The following is a 14,481-nucleotide window of genomic DNA, read 5'->3' as shown; positions in this document are numbered from 1 at the left end:
CATTATTTTTCTAATTTGGTTTCTATAATTTATTTCATTATTTAGATTATCTTGGTTTTCTCTAGTTTGTCCAATATATTCTAACATCTCTTAATCTGAATAATATCTTTCTGGATAAATTTCTTCGTATAACTGTTCTAGCCAATTTATGGTTTCAATTTCATAGTCTATTACTTTTTCTAATATTATTTTCTTAATATCTATTATTTTTATATCTTTAAGTATATATAAGATTAAAACTTTAAGATAATCTAGATGATCTATCTTTTAAAATTGGTTTTATTATAATATTTTGTAGTTGTTTGTTTTAGCCTTAGTAGTTCTTGCATATTTTTATTAAGAAATTCTATGTATTTTATATCTTTATTTTCCATGTATTTGTCTATATTTATTTTTATCTGTTTTTCTAGTAACTGTATGTTTCTTACATCTTTTTCTAAAAATTCTATGTAATTTATCATGGTAAGTATTTGTAAGAGTAATTAGGTAGGTATGGTATATAATTTACTCTAGTCATGTAATATTTACCAAATGTTTTTTCTAATATGATTTTTCTTATATCTGCTACTTTTATATCTTTAAGTGCATACAAAATAAGTATTTTAAATTTATCTACCATCACATCAGATAAATAATTATTCATTTTCATAAATTTGCTTTTTTTAAAATATTCCCTTCAACCATGTACATAACAAAATATGGTCACCTTAGATTACTATATACTAGATTATTCTTAAATAATATGTTCTTCGGTCACTATTAACATGGTAATCCGGATACTTTTTCCCTTAAACAGCGCCTCTACTCTGGTTACTCCCCGCCACGGCTTCTTGCCTCATTAGTTTCACCTTTAGGATGGCATAGTTCTTAGGGATTTTTCTCCATTTCCACTTTGTTAATAAACTTCTTAACATATTATTCTTCGAATAATTCTACTATAAAGTAACTAATATGAATTTATTTTATCATATCATGATTGTTGGGAATTATGAATTTAGCTATTCATAATCAAAATAAATATATTTGTTCGGATAGTTTTGATATTTCTGAAGTTTGTTCCTCCATAGCTTTTTCCATTGAAATATGTCTATTTAATTAACTGAGTAAATATTGTGGAATGGAGAGAGTATTTGCTTCATGAAGGCTTGCTTTGCAATGCCTTCGGCTTTCTTTATTTATAGAATGAAATCATCTTTACAATCTTCACACGTTTTTTTACAATGCAAAAAAAAACTTATAAAAAGTCAAAAAGGCTACTACCTAGACCTATAGCCTTTTGAAAATTCTAAGTCTAGTAAGTTGAAAAGTCTACATATAGGAACAATAATTACAATTCTTTTACGTAAAGACAAAATCTATATAATGATCATAAATAATTTAATATCTTGTCTCCGTTGATGTTGTCATATCTGTTATATCTCCATTATTGCTTCTTATCTTATTTTTTCAACTAGCATTTTATCTTCTTCTATTCTAGATGTACTTCTGGAATTATGTTATCTTCTCCATTGCACCTTGAACATTGGTGATCTCGATATTTATGTCCAATTATTTTACAATACCTTGTCAGTAGTCCGTCTGAAATAAATCTTTTTTTAATTGCTCTTGCGGTAGATTGTTTTTCTGGATTAAGTAATGTCATTATCCATTGTCTGACATCTTCCATATCTGCTTGTCGTAGCTCTTTTGAATTAGAGTAAATCATTTGATGATCTCTCGAATAATAGCTCCATGTTGGATTTCCATTAGTATAATTATTTGCTAGTTCTTGGATAATCGTAGCTAGTCCGATAAGTCGTTTATTTGCGTAGAAGTCGGGTATCTCAATTCTGGGTATCTCCGGTTGTTGTGTAATATCTTCTGGTATGATCATATCTCTAGTTAGTCCTATCTTTACAACTTGTATAACTGGTTTTATTTCGTCATATAGTATCTCTGCCGGTGAAGTATAACACTTTATGTAAAATAGATTTCCTTTCGTTATCCTTTTGTAGGTAGTGAATATCTTGTGTAATTCTTCCATAGTTGTTAATTCTTCTTCGTCTTGGGTGTATATGGTGTTTAACAGTCCATAGTCAAAACAAGTTTTTACTAGGCTTGAGTTAGTTTTGGGTAGTGCTATTAGTTTGTTATATCCTTGTAATTTTTGGGTTATATAGTTGGTGTTTGGTTCTTTGATGTTTGTAGCTCTGGGGTTATGATTTAGAAAAGTTTGTACTCTGTATATATTTTCTATGTATTTCTGGGCGGTGTAGTTGTAAACTTTTTTATCTTGGTTTAGGCTATCTCGGTATGTAGTAACTTGTGGGGGTATGAACAAGTGGTCTTTTTGTGTTTTTGGTGTGAATGGTTTTTCAAATATTTTATTCATATTCATATTCCGGTATCTTGGTCGATTAACTCCTTTGCTTGTACCTGCAGAAGTAGATTGATAAATGTTATGGGTTTTATGGAGTGTCCCAACGTCTCCTTCTAGCTCTGGAACTTTAATGTCTTCCGATCGACATAGCTCTGCACACTGCTGAGTTAGCTGATTTGTAGCTATAGACTTCAGTTTATCTTCATTAGTCTTTAGCTTTTCTATCTCATTACCCATACTGTCCACTTTCATTGAAAGCATAGTTAGGGTGGTAAGTATTTTTTCTAGAGTGTCTTCTTCTATTATTTCAGTCTGTGTAGCTTTGTCTTGATATGTAATCTGCAATAACATTTTTGTTAGTACTGATTACTTCAATTGCAAATATGAAATTTAATATATTCAAAACTAGTCTTCGAATCTCTTTTGTTGTAACTGAATTTTGTATTTTCTTTGTTAACCACCAGCGTACCTGTGTATTATCTGTTCGTACAATAAATTTGTTATATACAATATATGGCTCAAATGCTAGCAAACATTTTTATAATGAACATAATTCTTTCCTATTTATTTCCCATTTTATTTCTGTCTCGTTGAACGTACCTGAGTAGTATCTACAATGGTGTTCTATTTTTTCTGCTTCATATCGATATTTAAGTACTCCTCCGTAACTGTATTCACTACCATCTGCTTCTACTATATATATAAATTTTCTATTTTCATCTGGAAATTGTAATTTTGGTAATTCTTTACAAAGTAATTTTATTTTTTGAACTTGTTTTTTATCTTCTTCATTATAGTTATATTCTACATCCTTTTTTAATTTTTTCTGTAGTGGTTTTAAAGTTTCTGCTAATTTTGGAATATATTCTCTTATTTGATTTACTAATCCTAAAAATGATTGTAATTTTTTCTTTGTATCTAATTCTTCTTTCGAATTTATTATTTTTTGTACTATATGTTGTTGCATTTTTACTCCACTTTTATCTATTTGTATTCCTAAAAATTCTATCTGATTTTTCATAATTTCAGCTTTCTTTTCGCTTAGACTTATTCTCGATTTTTTTATTATATCTATAAACTGTTCTAATAATTTTAAATGTTCTTCTTTGGTTTTTGTATATAATAATATATCATCTATGTATACTATACAATTAGATAATTGTTTAAAATAACTATCTATAAAATGTTGATATCTACCTGGTGCGTTTTTATATCCAAATGGTAATACGTTCCATTCATAAAATCCTTGTGGTACCGTAAATGCGGTTAATTCTTTAGATTCTTTTTCTAGCTTTAGGTGGTAAAATCCTGATTTACAATCGAATTTGCTAAAATAATTATATCCTTGTATTTGTCTTGTTTTTAATATCTTATTTGGTATGGATAATTATATGTTATAGTTTTTGCATTTAAATTTCTATAATCAATTACCATCCTACTTTTTCCTCTTTTTTGTTCACTATGTTTATTTACTATAAATGCTGGACTATTATGTTTACTATTACTTTTTTGTATATATTGTTTTTCTAATAATTCATCTATATGCATTTTAAATTCTTTTAAATCGTCAAAATTATATGTTAATGGTTTTTGGGTTATTATGCTATTTTTATCTATCAATTCAATTTTTATAGTAGTTTTATGTTTTTTCCATCCTTTTAATGGATCTTCACTATATAATTGTTCTAATTTTTTCTTAATTATTTCTATTTTATTTATTGAAAATATAGTTATTTCTGTTTTATTTATCGAAAATACTACTAGTTCTATTGTATCTTCAGTATTTTTTATATTTTCTAACTTTTGTGTAATTTTTTCACTTCCTTTTATCCAATCAGTTTTCTTTCTTATTTTATTATTAACTCTTTTTGCTCTTACTTTTTGTTTACATGGTGTTGTAAACCACCAGTCTGTTTTGGTTATTATATGTGGGTATAATTTATCTAAGAACGGCATTCCTAAAAGTATATCTTTTGATGTTAGTTCATAATTATAAATTTCTTCTATTGTTAATATCTTATCCCATACTTGTATTTTTACATGCCTAGCTTTATAAGTAATTAAGCTTCCTTCATTATTAAATCCTTTAACTATTATTGGTGTTTTTAATTTATCCCATTTACTTTCTGGTAAGCAATTATATCTACATAAATTAGCTTCTGCTCCTGTATCTATCATAGGCGTATAATATCTACTGTAATATCCTTCTACTACTATCTTCATTAATATATATATTTTCATTTCATGTTAAGGCTCTTCTTAAGAATAACTTTTCTTTGTTATATGTGAAGGTTAGTTGTGTATGTTCTATATTATATGGTTTTACTTGTTCTAACCATTTTATTCCTAATATTATATCTGCTTTTTGCATTTCTTCCTTTACTTCGAATTCTATTTTTATTTTTCTAACTCCTATTATTATTATTTTTTCTGCTATATTTTTACTATTTATTAAACTTCTTGGTAGATCTGGGCACATATCATTATCAGTCTTTATTTCTTCATTTTTTACTAGATATTTTGCTATATAATTTTCTTCTTGTCCTGTATTCAAGAGTATTAGATATTCTTTTTCATTTATTTTTCCTGTTATGTAATATTGGTTTAAATTACTTATTGAATTCGTTTCATAACTTGTTCTTTTTGATGAGCTTGATGATTCTGGTTTTTCATCAGCTATTCTTTTCGTTGTACTTATTCTATCATTTACTATTTCTAAATTTTCTTCTGTATCTATGTCTCTATAGCTATAATCATTATAATCTATTGTTTTTACAATTTGTTCGAATGGGCTTTCCATTCGTATTTTGTTAATCTTATTTTTTCCTGTTATTTTATGTTTTGTTGTTAATACATATAAATTTTTGCATCTTGCTGTAAATATTTTACTTCCTGGGGTTAATTCTATTCCTGATATTTTCCAATATAATACGAGTGATTTATCTATATTTCTATCTGTTACTGCTACTGAATAATTTGCACTTATTATAAATTTAAATTTTTGGTATATTAGATTTCCTTTTACGGCAGTTATTATGTTTTTTTCTATAGGTTTTATAATTCTATCATCTGCTAAATATAATTCTATTGGTGTATCTATTCCTTCTCTAAAACATGTTTTTATTAGTATCTCTGTACCTCCAAGGTGTACATATTTTATTGTTTTATTGGATCTCCTTTACTTTTTATATCATTTATCTCTTTATTAATTATTCTTTTTGTTACTAGTGGTATACTAGCTTTGCCTTTTGCATATCTGCAGTCTATTACATGTTCTTTTTGGCATACTACATAATATTCATCCTTTTTCCTAGTAAAAATATTTTTTATTGTTGGTATTTTAAATATTTTTTCTACAGTTAAATCTAATTCTTTTCCATTTATTTCATCAAATATGTTACTGTCAAATATTATTTTTTGTTCCGTTCCTTCATCATTTAAATATTCTTCCTTTGTTATTATTTTTATATCTTCTTCAGTCATTTGATTCGTCTATTTTACTATCTATTTCATTATCTGTTTCGTTTCTGAAATTTCATATATACTATCCTCACTTTCTAATTCATAATCTATATAATCTATCTGCATATATTCTGTATTATCTATTTTTATTTCTGATATTTGTTTATTTTTTGGATTTTTAGGTAATTTACAATCTCTAGCTAAATGGTCTATCTTTCCACAATTATAACAAGTACACTCTTTTATAGATTTCTTCTTTCTATATGGTTTTTTATATTTATAATTTTTTACATAATATCTTTTTCTTGGTTTCTTATATTTATATTTTAATTTTTTATATTTCTTATATTTCTTATGTCTTTTTCTTTTCTTATAATATCTTTCTTCACATCCAAATTGGGGTGCTATTTTATTTTTGCAACATGCTAAATTTCTTATTAATGTTTTTTCCATTTTTAATTCTTCTCTATATTTTTCACATAAGTTTCTATACCATTGTTGTAAAAATTTTATTCTTGCTCCTAACGTATCTACTATTTTTGCTTCTTCCCAACTTTTTATTATTTTTGAACTAAATAGCTCGGGTAATTTAGTAAAATATAATTTTCTTATCTCTTTACTTTCTTCTATACTATATGCTCCTTTATAATAATATTCTTTAAATGCGCAAGTATATTCATCTATATAACACATATTAAATATTGCTAATTTTAACATTAAATTCCTATTTGTATCTTTTTCTTCATCTTGTTCTTCTTCTATTGTTGTCGTACTACCAAATTCATCTTTTATAGCTGTTTCATATTTTTTTAATAGTTCTATAGGTGTTAGTTTAGTTGTTGTTGATGATGTTCCTTCTATAGGTTTATTAGTTCTTAATATTTTTTTGCTATTTTCAGTTAAATTTGAAAACCATAGTTTTACTGATCCTATTAGTGTTCTTTCTATATATTCTGGTGCATCTGTTATATTTATATTATTATCTAATAATTGTTTTGTCATATTTCCTATCCATAATTGTATTGTTTTTTCTTTATCTATTACATAGTCTAGGTCTAAAAAGTTATAATTTTTATTAATTATTTGTTTTGGTATCCATTTGTCATATTCATTATATTTTTTAAACTTATTCTTATAATACATAGGTTTTCTTATTTCTGTTGTTTTAGGTATTATATTTTCATCTTCTTTTTTATCAAGAGTATTTATTTCTGTGTGGGTACTTTCTAAGTTTTCCTCATTAATTTCTTTTTGTTTTTCATTGATTTCTAAAATTTTTGTATTTGTTAATATTTCTGTATATGTTTCACTATCTTCTGAATCATAATTATCTGTCTCTGTCTCTTCAACATCTATATTATTTATTTCTAATTCTTTGTTTTTTATTTCTAATTTTTCCTTAAATTGATTTATCTCGTTCAGTAATTTTTGTTCTCTATCTTTTTCTTCTTTTTCTTTTTGCCTTTGTTCATACAGCTCTTTTAGCATTTGTAGTTCTTTTTCTAATTCAACAATCCTACTATTTTTAGTTTCTTCTATTTTTCGTATTTCTTCCGTAGTTTGTTGTTTTATTTTTTCTATTTCCTTTTTCCTATCTATCTCTTCATTTTTTTTTCTATTCTTACCATTGCTGTTAATTTATCTTCTAATTTTAATTCTTCTTTTTCTAACATTAGATATAAATGTTCACCTATTTTCTTATATCTTCTTCCTAGATTAGAAAATTTTATTTTTATTTTTAATCCTTCGTGGTTTTCATATATTTTTTCATCTATTATAAATTCTTCTTTGTTCATTTTATTGTGAATAGTTCATGTTGATATATATATATTCTAAACTATCTATTTGTGATTCTAATTTTGATATTTCATCTTTTTGTGTATCTATTGAGTTTTTACTAACTCCGGCGAATATATTATAATGTAGTCTTTTTATTCTTATTTTTAATTCTTTACGTTTTTTAGAAATAATTTGTTTTAATTCTTTGTATTGTTGTACTTTATTCATTTTAAATTATATTTATAATATCTTGACGGATATCTAAATCTTATTTTATCATAATTAGGTAGTATATGTTTCATTCTTCTAGATTTTAAATGGATTATTAATTTTGATTCAATACTAGATAATAATGTAATTAAGTAGGCTAATCTTTGTGGGTTTTCTTTTGTTTTATTTAGACTTATATATTCTGAATAATTACTAATTAAAGATTCTTTAATTTTTCTAAAAGCTTCTCTATTTTTAAATGATCTTCTCATAATTAATTTAATAATGTATAGCCTTTTGCATATCTGCAGTCTATTACATGTTCTTTTTGGCATACTACATAATATTCATCCTTTTTGCTAGTAAAAATATTTTTTATTGTTGGTATTATATATATATATATATATATATATGCAATTATGGGAAAATTCAGTTCTTTGTAGCTCTGAATCGTTAAGATAAACAAAAATGCAATTATAGAATGATATGTTTGACGATTGTTTTGTGTGTCTGTTCTACTTCAAGTTAATTCTTTGGTTGTTTCTCTATCCATATGTCATAGATAATTGTTGCAAACAGAAATATATTCCAGTATGGCATTCTTGGGCCTCTTGTTTTCCATCTTCTTGGACAGCCACCCTATCTCATTACTCTAGTTCCCAATTAGTTTGTTCAAGCTCATAATAATGACTTTCAAATATGTGGGAAATAAACTGTGGTATTTGAATTTATAAATACTAATTTATGAGACTTACGGTTTTCTTTATTGGGGAAAGCAAATTTCTAGCAATTACGGCTCGCATCATAAGATCATCAAAAATCCTAACAAAAGGAAAAACTCCCTTTGTCTTTTAGAGATGCAAGGAATCAAAATAAGCCACAGGCTAAAAAAAAAAAAGTAACCAAAATAAAAAGTTATCAAAATAGGTTAAATGTAATAAATTATTACATTTTTTATTTTTTTCTTAACGGTCAACACGATTTGTAAAATGTAATAATTTATTACGTTTCACACAAAAAAAAATAATAATGTGCTATCACATCTTCTTTATGTCAAATCATACAGTCTATAATAATTTATTACGTTTTACAAATAGTGTTTGTAAAACGTAATAATTTATTACAAACTACAAATAGTGTTTGTAAGTTGTAATAATTTATTACAACTTATACCTAACCGCATCACATCACTTTTACTTTTTCCACTTTTAAATTTAACTCACCCCACTTTTAAATGTAACCCACCCACCCCTTGTAGAACCCTCTCACCCCTCTTTTGTGTGTTAAAAATATGACATTAATTTTTTCAATTAATGTTTCATATTAGTTTCTGAATAGTATTTTGATTAAGATTTTGAGAAAACTTACATGAATAAATACGTTTTTTTATTATAATTAATAAAGTAAAAAGTCGTAATTTAAGTTACGGGTGTATTAAAATTGAATTGATAAAAATGTTATTGATTTATCTTTATTGGTTAACGATTTTTTAATGATTTTATAAAAAAATTATTGGGTTTTTTATTCTATTTTAATTTTTTTATTGGGTTACTGGGTAAATCGATAACCAATTAAGATTATACAAAATTATTATTTACACTCTCCATATATATATAAATATATAAGTAGGATTGAATATTGGTTGAATCTTAATTGCGACCAACATCCAATCCTACTTATATATTTATATATATGGAGGGCGTAAATAATAATTTCGTATAATCTTAATCGGTTATCGATTTACCCAATAACCCAATAGAAAATTAAAATCGAATCAATAACCCAATAATTTTTTTATAAAATCATTAAAAAATCGTTAACCCAAAAAAGATAAATCAATAACATTTTCATCGGTTCAATTTTTATACATCCATAACTTAAATTGTGATTTCTTACTTTATTAATTATAATAAAAAATGTGTTTGTCCATGTAAGTTTCCTCAAAGTCCTAATCAAAACACTAATCAGAAACTAATATGAAGCATTAATCGAAAAAATTAATTTCATATTTTTAACTCAAAAAAAAATAAAGAACTAAGTAAAGGGGAATGGGGGACCGATGGAAATTCTTCAAATGAAGTTTAGTAGTGGAGCTTAATATGGATTCAAAAATGGACACTAGCTACCTTAATTTTTTACTAACAACTTAAACTTGAAAAGGAAAAGAATAAAGTCTAAATACAAAAATAAAAAAAAAGGGTAGGGGCAGGAGCGGTTGGGTGGGTTAGGGTGGGGTGAGAGGGTTCTACAAGGGGTGGGGTGGGTTAAATTTAAAAGTGGAAAAAGTAAAGGTGATGTGATGTGGTTAGGTGTAAGTTGTAATAATTTATTACAACTTACAAACACTGTTTGTCATTTGTAATAAATTATTACGTTTTACAAACACTGTTTGTAAAACGTAATAAATTATTACAAACTACATGATTTGACATAAAGAAGATGTGATAACACACTATTTTTTGTTTTTATTTTTTTGTATAAAACGTAATAAATTATTACGTTTTACAAGCCGTGTTGACCGTTAAGAAAAAAATAAAAAACGTAATAATTTATTACATTTAACCTATTTTGGTAAATTTTTAAATAGGTGGCCTATTTTAGTCACTTTTTTTTTATTTTGTGGCTTATGGAAAACCTAATCTTTCTATACACATAATGGCCTAGGGCTGCTTATCGGTTGGATAATTATACTTAGCGATTCGGCTCACTGATTATCGATTTTAAAATATATTAATCCGCTGGCCACCCAATAAGATAACGGTTGGTTCAGTATCGGATTAGCAATTAACGGACGGTTATTGGATGGTGTAATGGATAAATTTAAGAGAGAATGAAATATGAAGTGATTATTGGTAGTTGCTCCGCTTCTTCACCGACTAAGTTGTTTGTATACTATGATTGATCTATTTATCAATCTTTTAGGCTTTTTGAGTTTTGTTAGGTTAAAACATAAAATCAAATAAGAATTTTCTTCTAGGCCTAAAATATATGTAGAAATATTTTTAACTACTGGATTGACCAAAAAAACAAATTAAAACTTTAATATTATTTAAATTTTTATGTTTTATATCAAATTTTGGGAAGGACACATTTGGGTTGGTTCATTTTAATTGCGGTCCTTTGTGTTGTCAAGAATAATTTTATGTTTTGGTTTAAGAATTAATTTCAGATTTTCTTTACATTTTAGGGAGTCTGACTGCACTTTATGGTTAAATGTCACAAGAAGAGACATGTTATTTTCTAAACTAAGAAGTGAATAGAATAATAAATGAAGTTTTATACGTTGAATTGACAAAAGATACTTATATATCTAGGGGTAAAGATATAATTATAATAATTCTTAATGGGTTAACGGTTTACTCGATAAGAAAATTGAGTAATCCATCTCTCACCAATAAGCTATTAATTATAAATTTTTTATCAATTCTCCAACCATTAATTCGATAACTTATTACCAATTAATCAATAAACTAATTTTACGGTTGGGTTAACGGTCACGGTTCGAATTTGAACAGCCCTATAATGACTTATTTATACAATAACATCATGGTTAAGGACTAACAAGCTAATTAACACCCTTTGTGAATGAACCTGACATAATAGATATTTCCATCATCTTCCACTTTATCTTTCTCTGTGCTTTCACACGAGAAGGATCCATATAATTAAACCAATTATTCAACCATTCTCGTGACTTTATGAACTATCTTCCAAGTGTGAGATTAATATAAGGGAATGCTCAAGCTCTATTAAGTGAAGGAAAACATATTTTCCTTTACATAATCTTGCACCATTTCACGCAAATAAAAAGGCCGCGCAAACCGGCATAGCACTTTACTACACTGTCACATCACCAACCTCCTAAACTTGGCACAAACTTTTACTTTGCCACATCAAGTAGATATTTTTCATTTTAAGCCTGCATAAGGTGCTTAAAATGAACGTCTATTTGAAGGTGTCAAAATAAAAATTCGTGTAAAGTTTAGAGATCTGACGATGTGTTTCGCCTCTTCTTTTATTTACCATCCCATATTTAATGAAAAATAAAATAGTACTTCTTTCGTCTTAATTAATGTGACATATTTTTCTTTTTAATTCGTCCTAACAAAAATGTCATGTTTCCTTATTTCACAACTATTTAATGGTACTATTCCTATCGATCCTCATTTGGTCCTATGTAACAAGAAAAGTCAACCGAAAAGAACACTAAAATGACTTTAATAAGGGTATATTAGTAAACACAACATAGTATTCTCTTGGGGATTGTTTGGTTGAAAAAAAGTTATCCTGATGATTAATTTCGAGATTAGTTATTCTATCATGTATATGAGATAACTTATTCCATCATTATGCTGTTATGGTGGGATAAATAATTTCGATACTAGCTTATACCTCACACTAATCATGGAATAAAATAATTTTTCATTTTATCCTGTAACTATTTATTCGTTATACCTCACACTAAAATACTCCTTATTTCTTAAACTGTCTGGTCAAATTAAGCCACGTAAATTATGACGAAAGAAAAGTAGTGTACAATTTTCTCAAAATTCACTAGTTTTGATAGACAAATCGAGTATCCTAGTTCCTAAGTGATACTCTAATGTAATATTTGTCGCATAATATCAATTATTATAACCAATTTCTTTTTAATTCACAAAAAAAACCACATTTCTTTCAAGAAAATAAAAAAAGCACTCATATGTAATGAATTAGTAATTTTTTGATTCCTTTTTCCCGGAAGGGTTTTTTCTTCATCTGCAGCCAAAGCCTTGGTCACACGGGTCAAAGTTACGAGCGAGACATATCCACCCATCCACCCACCCACTCAACTGCTCTGGCTCCGGCTCCGGCTCAAAAGTGGATCGTTAGTCGTTCCCTGGGGCTTGAAAATTGGAATCTCCTTTTATCGTACGATTCGTTGCTTGCTTGCTGCCAATCAACTATTAAAGAAAGCACTGGGGGCGCATCACGCACCTGGCTGACCCTATTAATCCTCTTTTTCAATCCCAATTGATTGTTTGCAGTTATTAGTAAAAGAAGAGAAAGATGGGTGATGTTTGGGCATGGCTTCTCTTCTTCTTTATTCTCGTTGTTCTCCTTGTTATGCTTGTTTTTCAGGTATATCTCCTAAATCTTATTGCTATTACTTTCTTCTATCTTGTATTAAGAATACTTTAATTAGAGTTGTTAACATGCTTTACAACTCTAAATTTGGCTGCTAAAATGGACAACTAAAATGAAACATATATTTTTTTATAGGGCCAAGTAAAATTAAACGGAGGGAGCACTAGATTTAAAGTTAGGGGTTTAATTAAGTTCAATAACAAGAAGAACAAATCCAATGTAGTCCATAGGCGGGGTCCTGGGAGGATAGAGTGTCCCGTGTGCGCAGACCTTATCCCTACCTTAGTGTTTGATTAATTTGGTAATGCAAATGGGAAATTCGTATTGCATTTAGTGTTGTTTGTTAGTTGATGGGATTTCACAGTCTACTGAAGATGATATATTTTTTGGGCAAATGTTGATTAAGATTCGTTTAGGTTTTTGAAATTTCGTGTTGGTTTTAGCGCTAATAAGCACCTAAAAATATAAGATTCTATGATGGTGATTCGTTGAACATTGACTTCAAATAAGCTGTAAGCTGTCATCCTAGGGATTATAGTACTAAATTTAAGTTGCATATAACTTTCTTGTAGAGTTCAGAGAATGAGATTCTGGTCTTGTTCAACTATCATTTAGTTAAAGTATAATTTGTCATGATGGAGTTTCGTGTAAGGGCTTATTCGGTATACAAATATGTGTTGCCTATTAGATACTTCAAATTATACCAAATCAGATCTTGGGTTTTATGAGCTTCTTATTTCTGTTATAAAGATATCCTACATACACGTGCGTGCGTTTATATATATACACATACAAATATGTATACATTAATTTGGATAAGAGCCGTTATCTATAACTGCTCAGCAGCACCAGCTAGTTGTTAGGTAGCTTCTATTGAGTATGGCATGGCGAAACTGTACCATCTATTGAGTATAACATGCAGAAAACTGCAGAGAACTTGCATTTTTAATTTTCTTTTTTTCTGTTTCTATGATGAAGTCTGACATTTGAAATGCATTACAGCTAATGTGCTTATCAGATCTAGAGTTTGATTATATCAACCCATATGACTCTGCATCTCGTATTAATGGAGTTGTTTTACCTGAGTTCATCACACAAGGAGTTCTGTGCTTGCTGTATCTGATAACAGGGCATTGGTTCATGTCGCTTCTATGTGTTCCTTACATGTGCTACAATTATAGATTGTAAGTTTCCTCTCATCTTTTTCTTCATGGCTGATTTGCAAATGAAATTAAGTTTTGATCAGATTCATATTAGCTAATTTGTGGATTACTGCATTCGTGTAAACACTGCTTAGGAAGCATATATTAGTTGTTATAGCATGTTGATGAGACCACAAATGTGTAGAGATGGAATTTTACATAGACTGATGCTTTTATAAGCCACTTTTACATAGACTAAGCATCCATACATTTTCTTTCAATGTTCATGGTTTTCTTAGGATTCTTATTTGTCAATGAACTGTTAGAAGTCTGGCGATATGTTTCTTTGTGAGAGTGAAACTTGGTATCACCCTTGGTTTATAGACTTTGTGAGCGGAATTG

The 14,481-nt window shown here is 27.7% G+C and overlaps 1 protein-coding gene across 1 annotated transcript; it reads left to right on the top strand.

The window, feature by feature from the left end:
- Positions 1–12,374: 12,374 nt before the first annotated feature.
- Positions 12,375–14,121, top strand: LOC124892397 (protein cornichon homolog 4-like; the record flags this gene model as incomplete). The annotated part of the gene is given in 2 exon segments (XM_047403686.1): positions 12,375–12,931; positions 13,940–14,121. Coding segments are annotated over 2 exon segments (254 nt in total), but the record flags the coding sequence as incomplete, so codon positions are not given.
- Positions 14,122–14,481: the final 360 nt, after the last annotated feature.

Source organism: Capsicum annuum, unplaced genomic scaffold (genome assembly GCF_002878395.1).
Source record: "Capsicum annuum cultivar UCD-10X-F1 unplaced genomic scaffold, UCD10Xv1.1 ctg4664, whole genome shotgun sequence".
NCBI lineage: Eukaryota > Viridiplantae > Streptophyta > Magnoliopsida > Solanales > Solanaceae > Capsicum > Capsicum annuum.
Note: the sequence above shows the minus strand (reverse complement) of the source record. Positions and strands in the feature narration are given on the sequence as shown.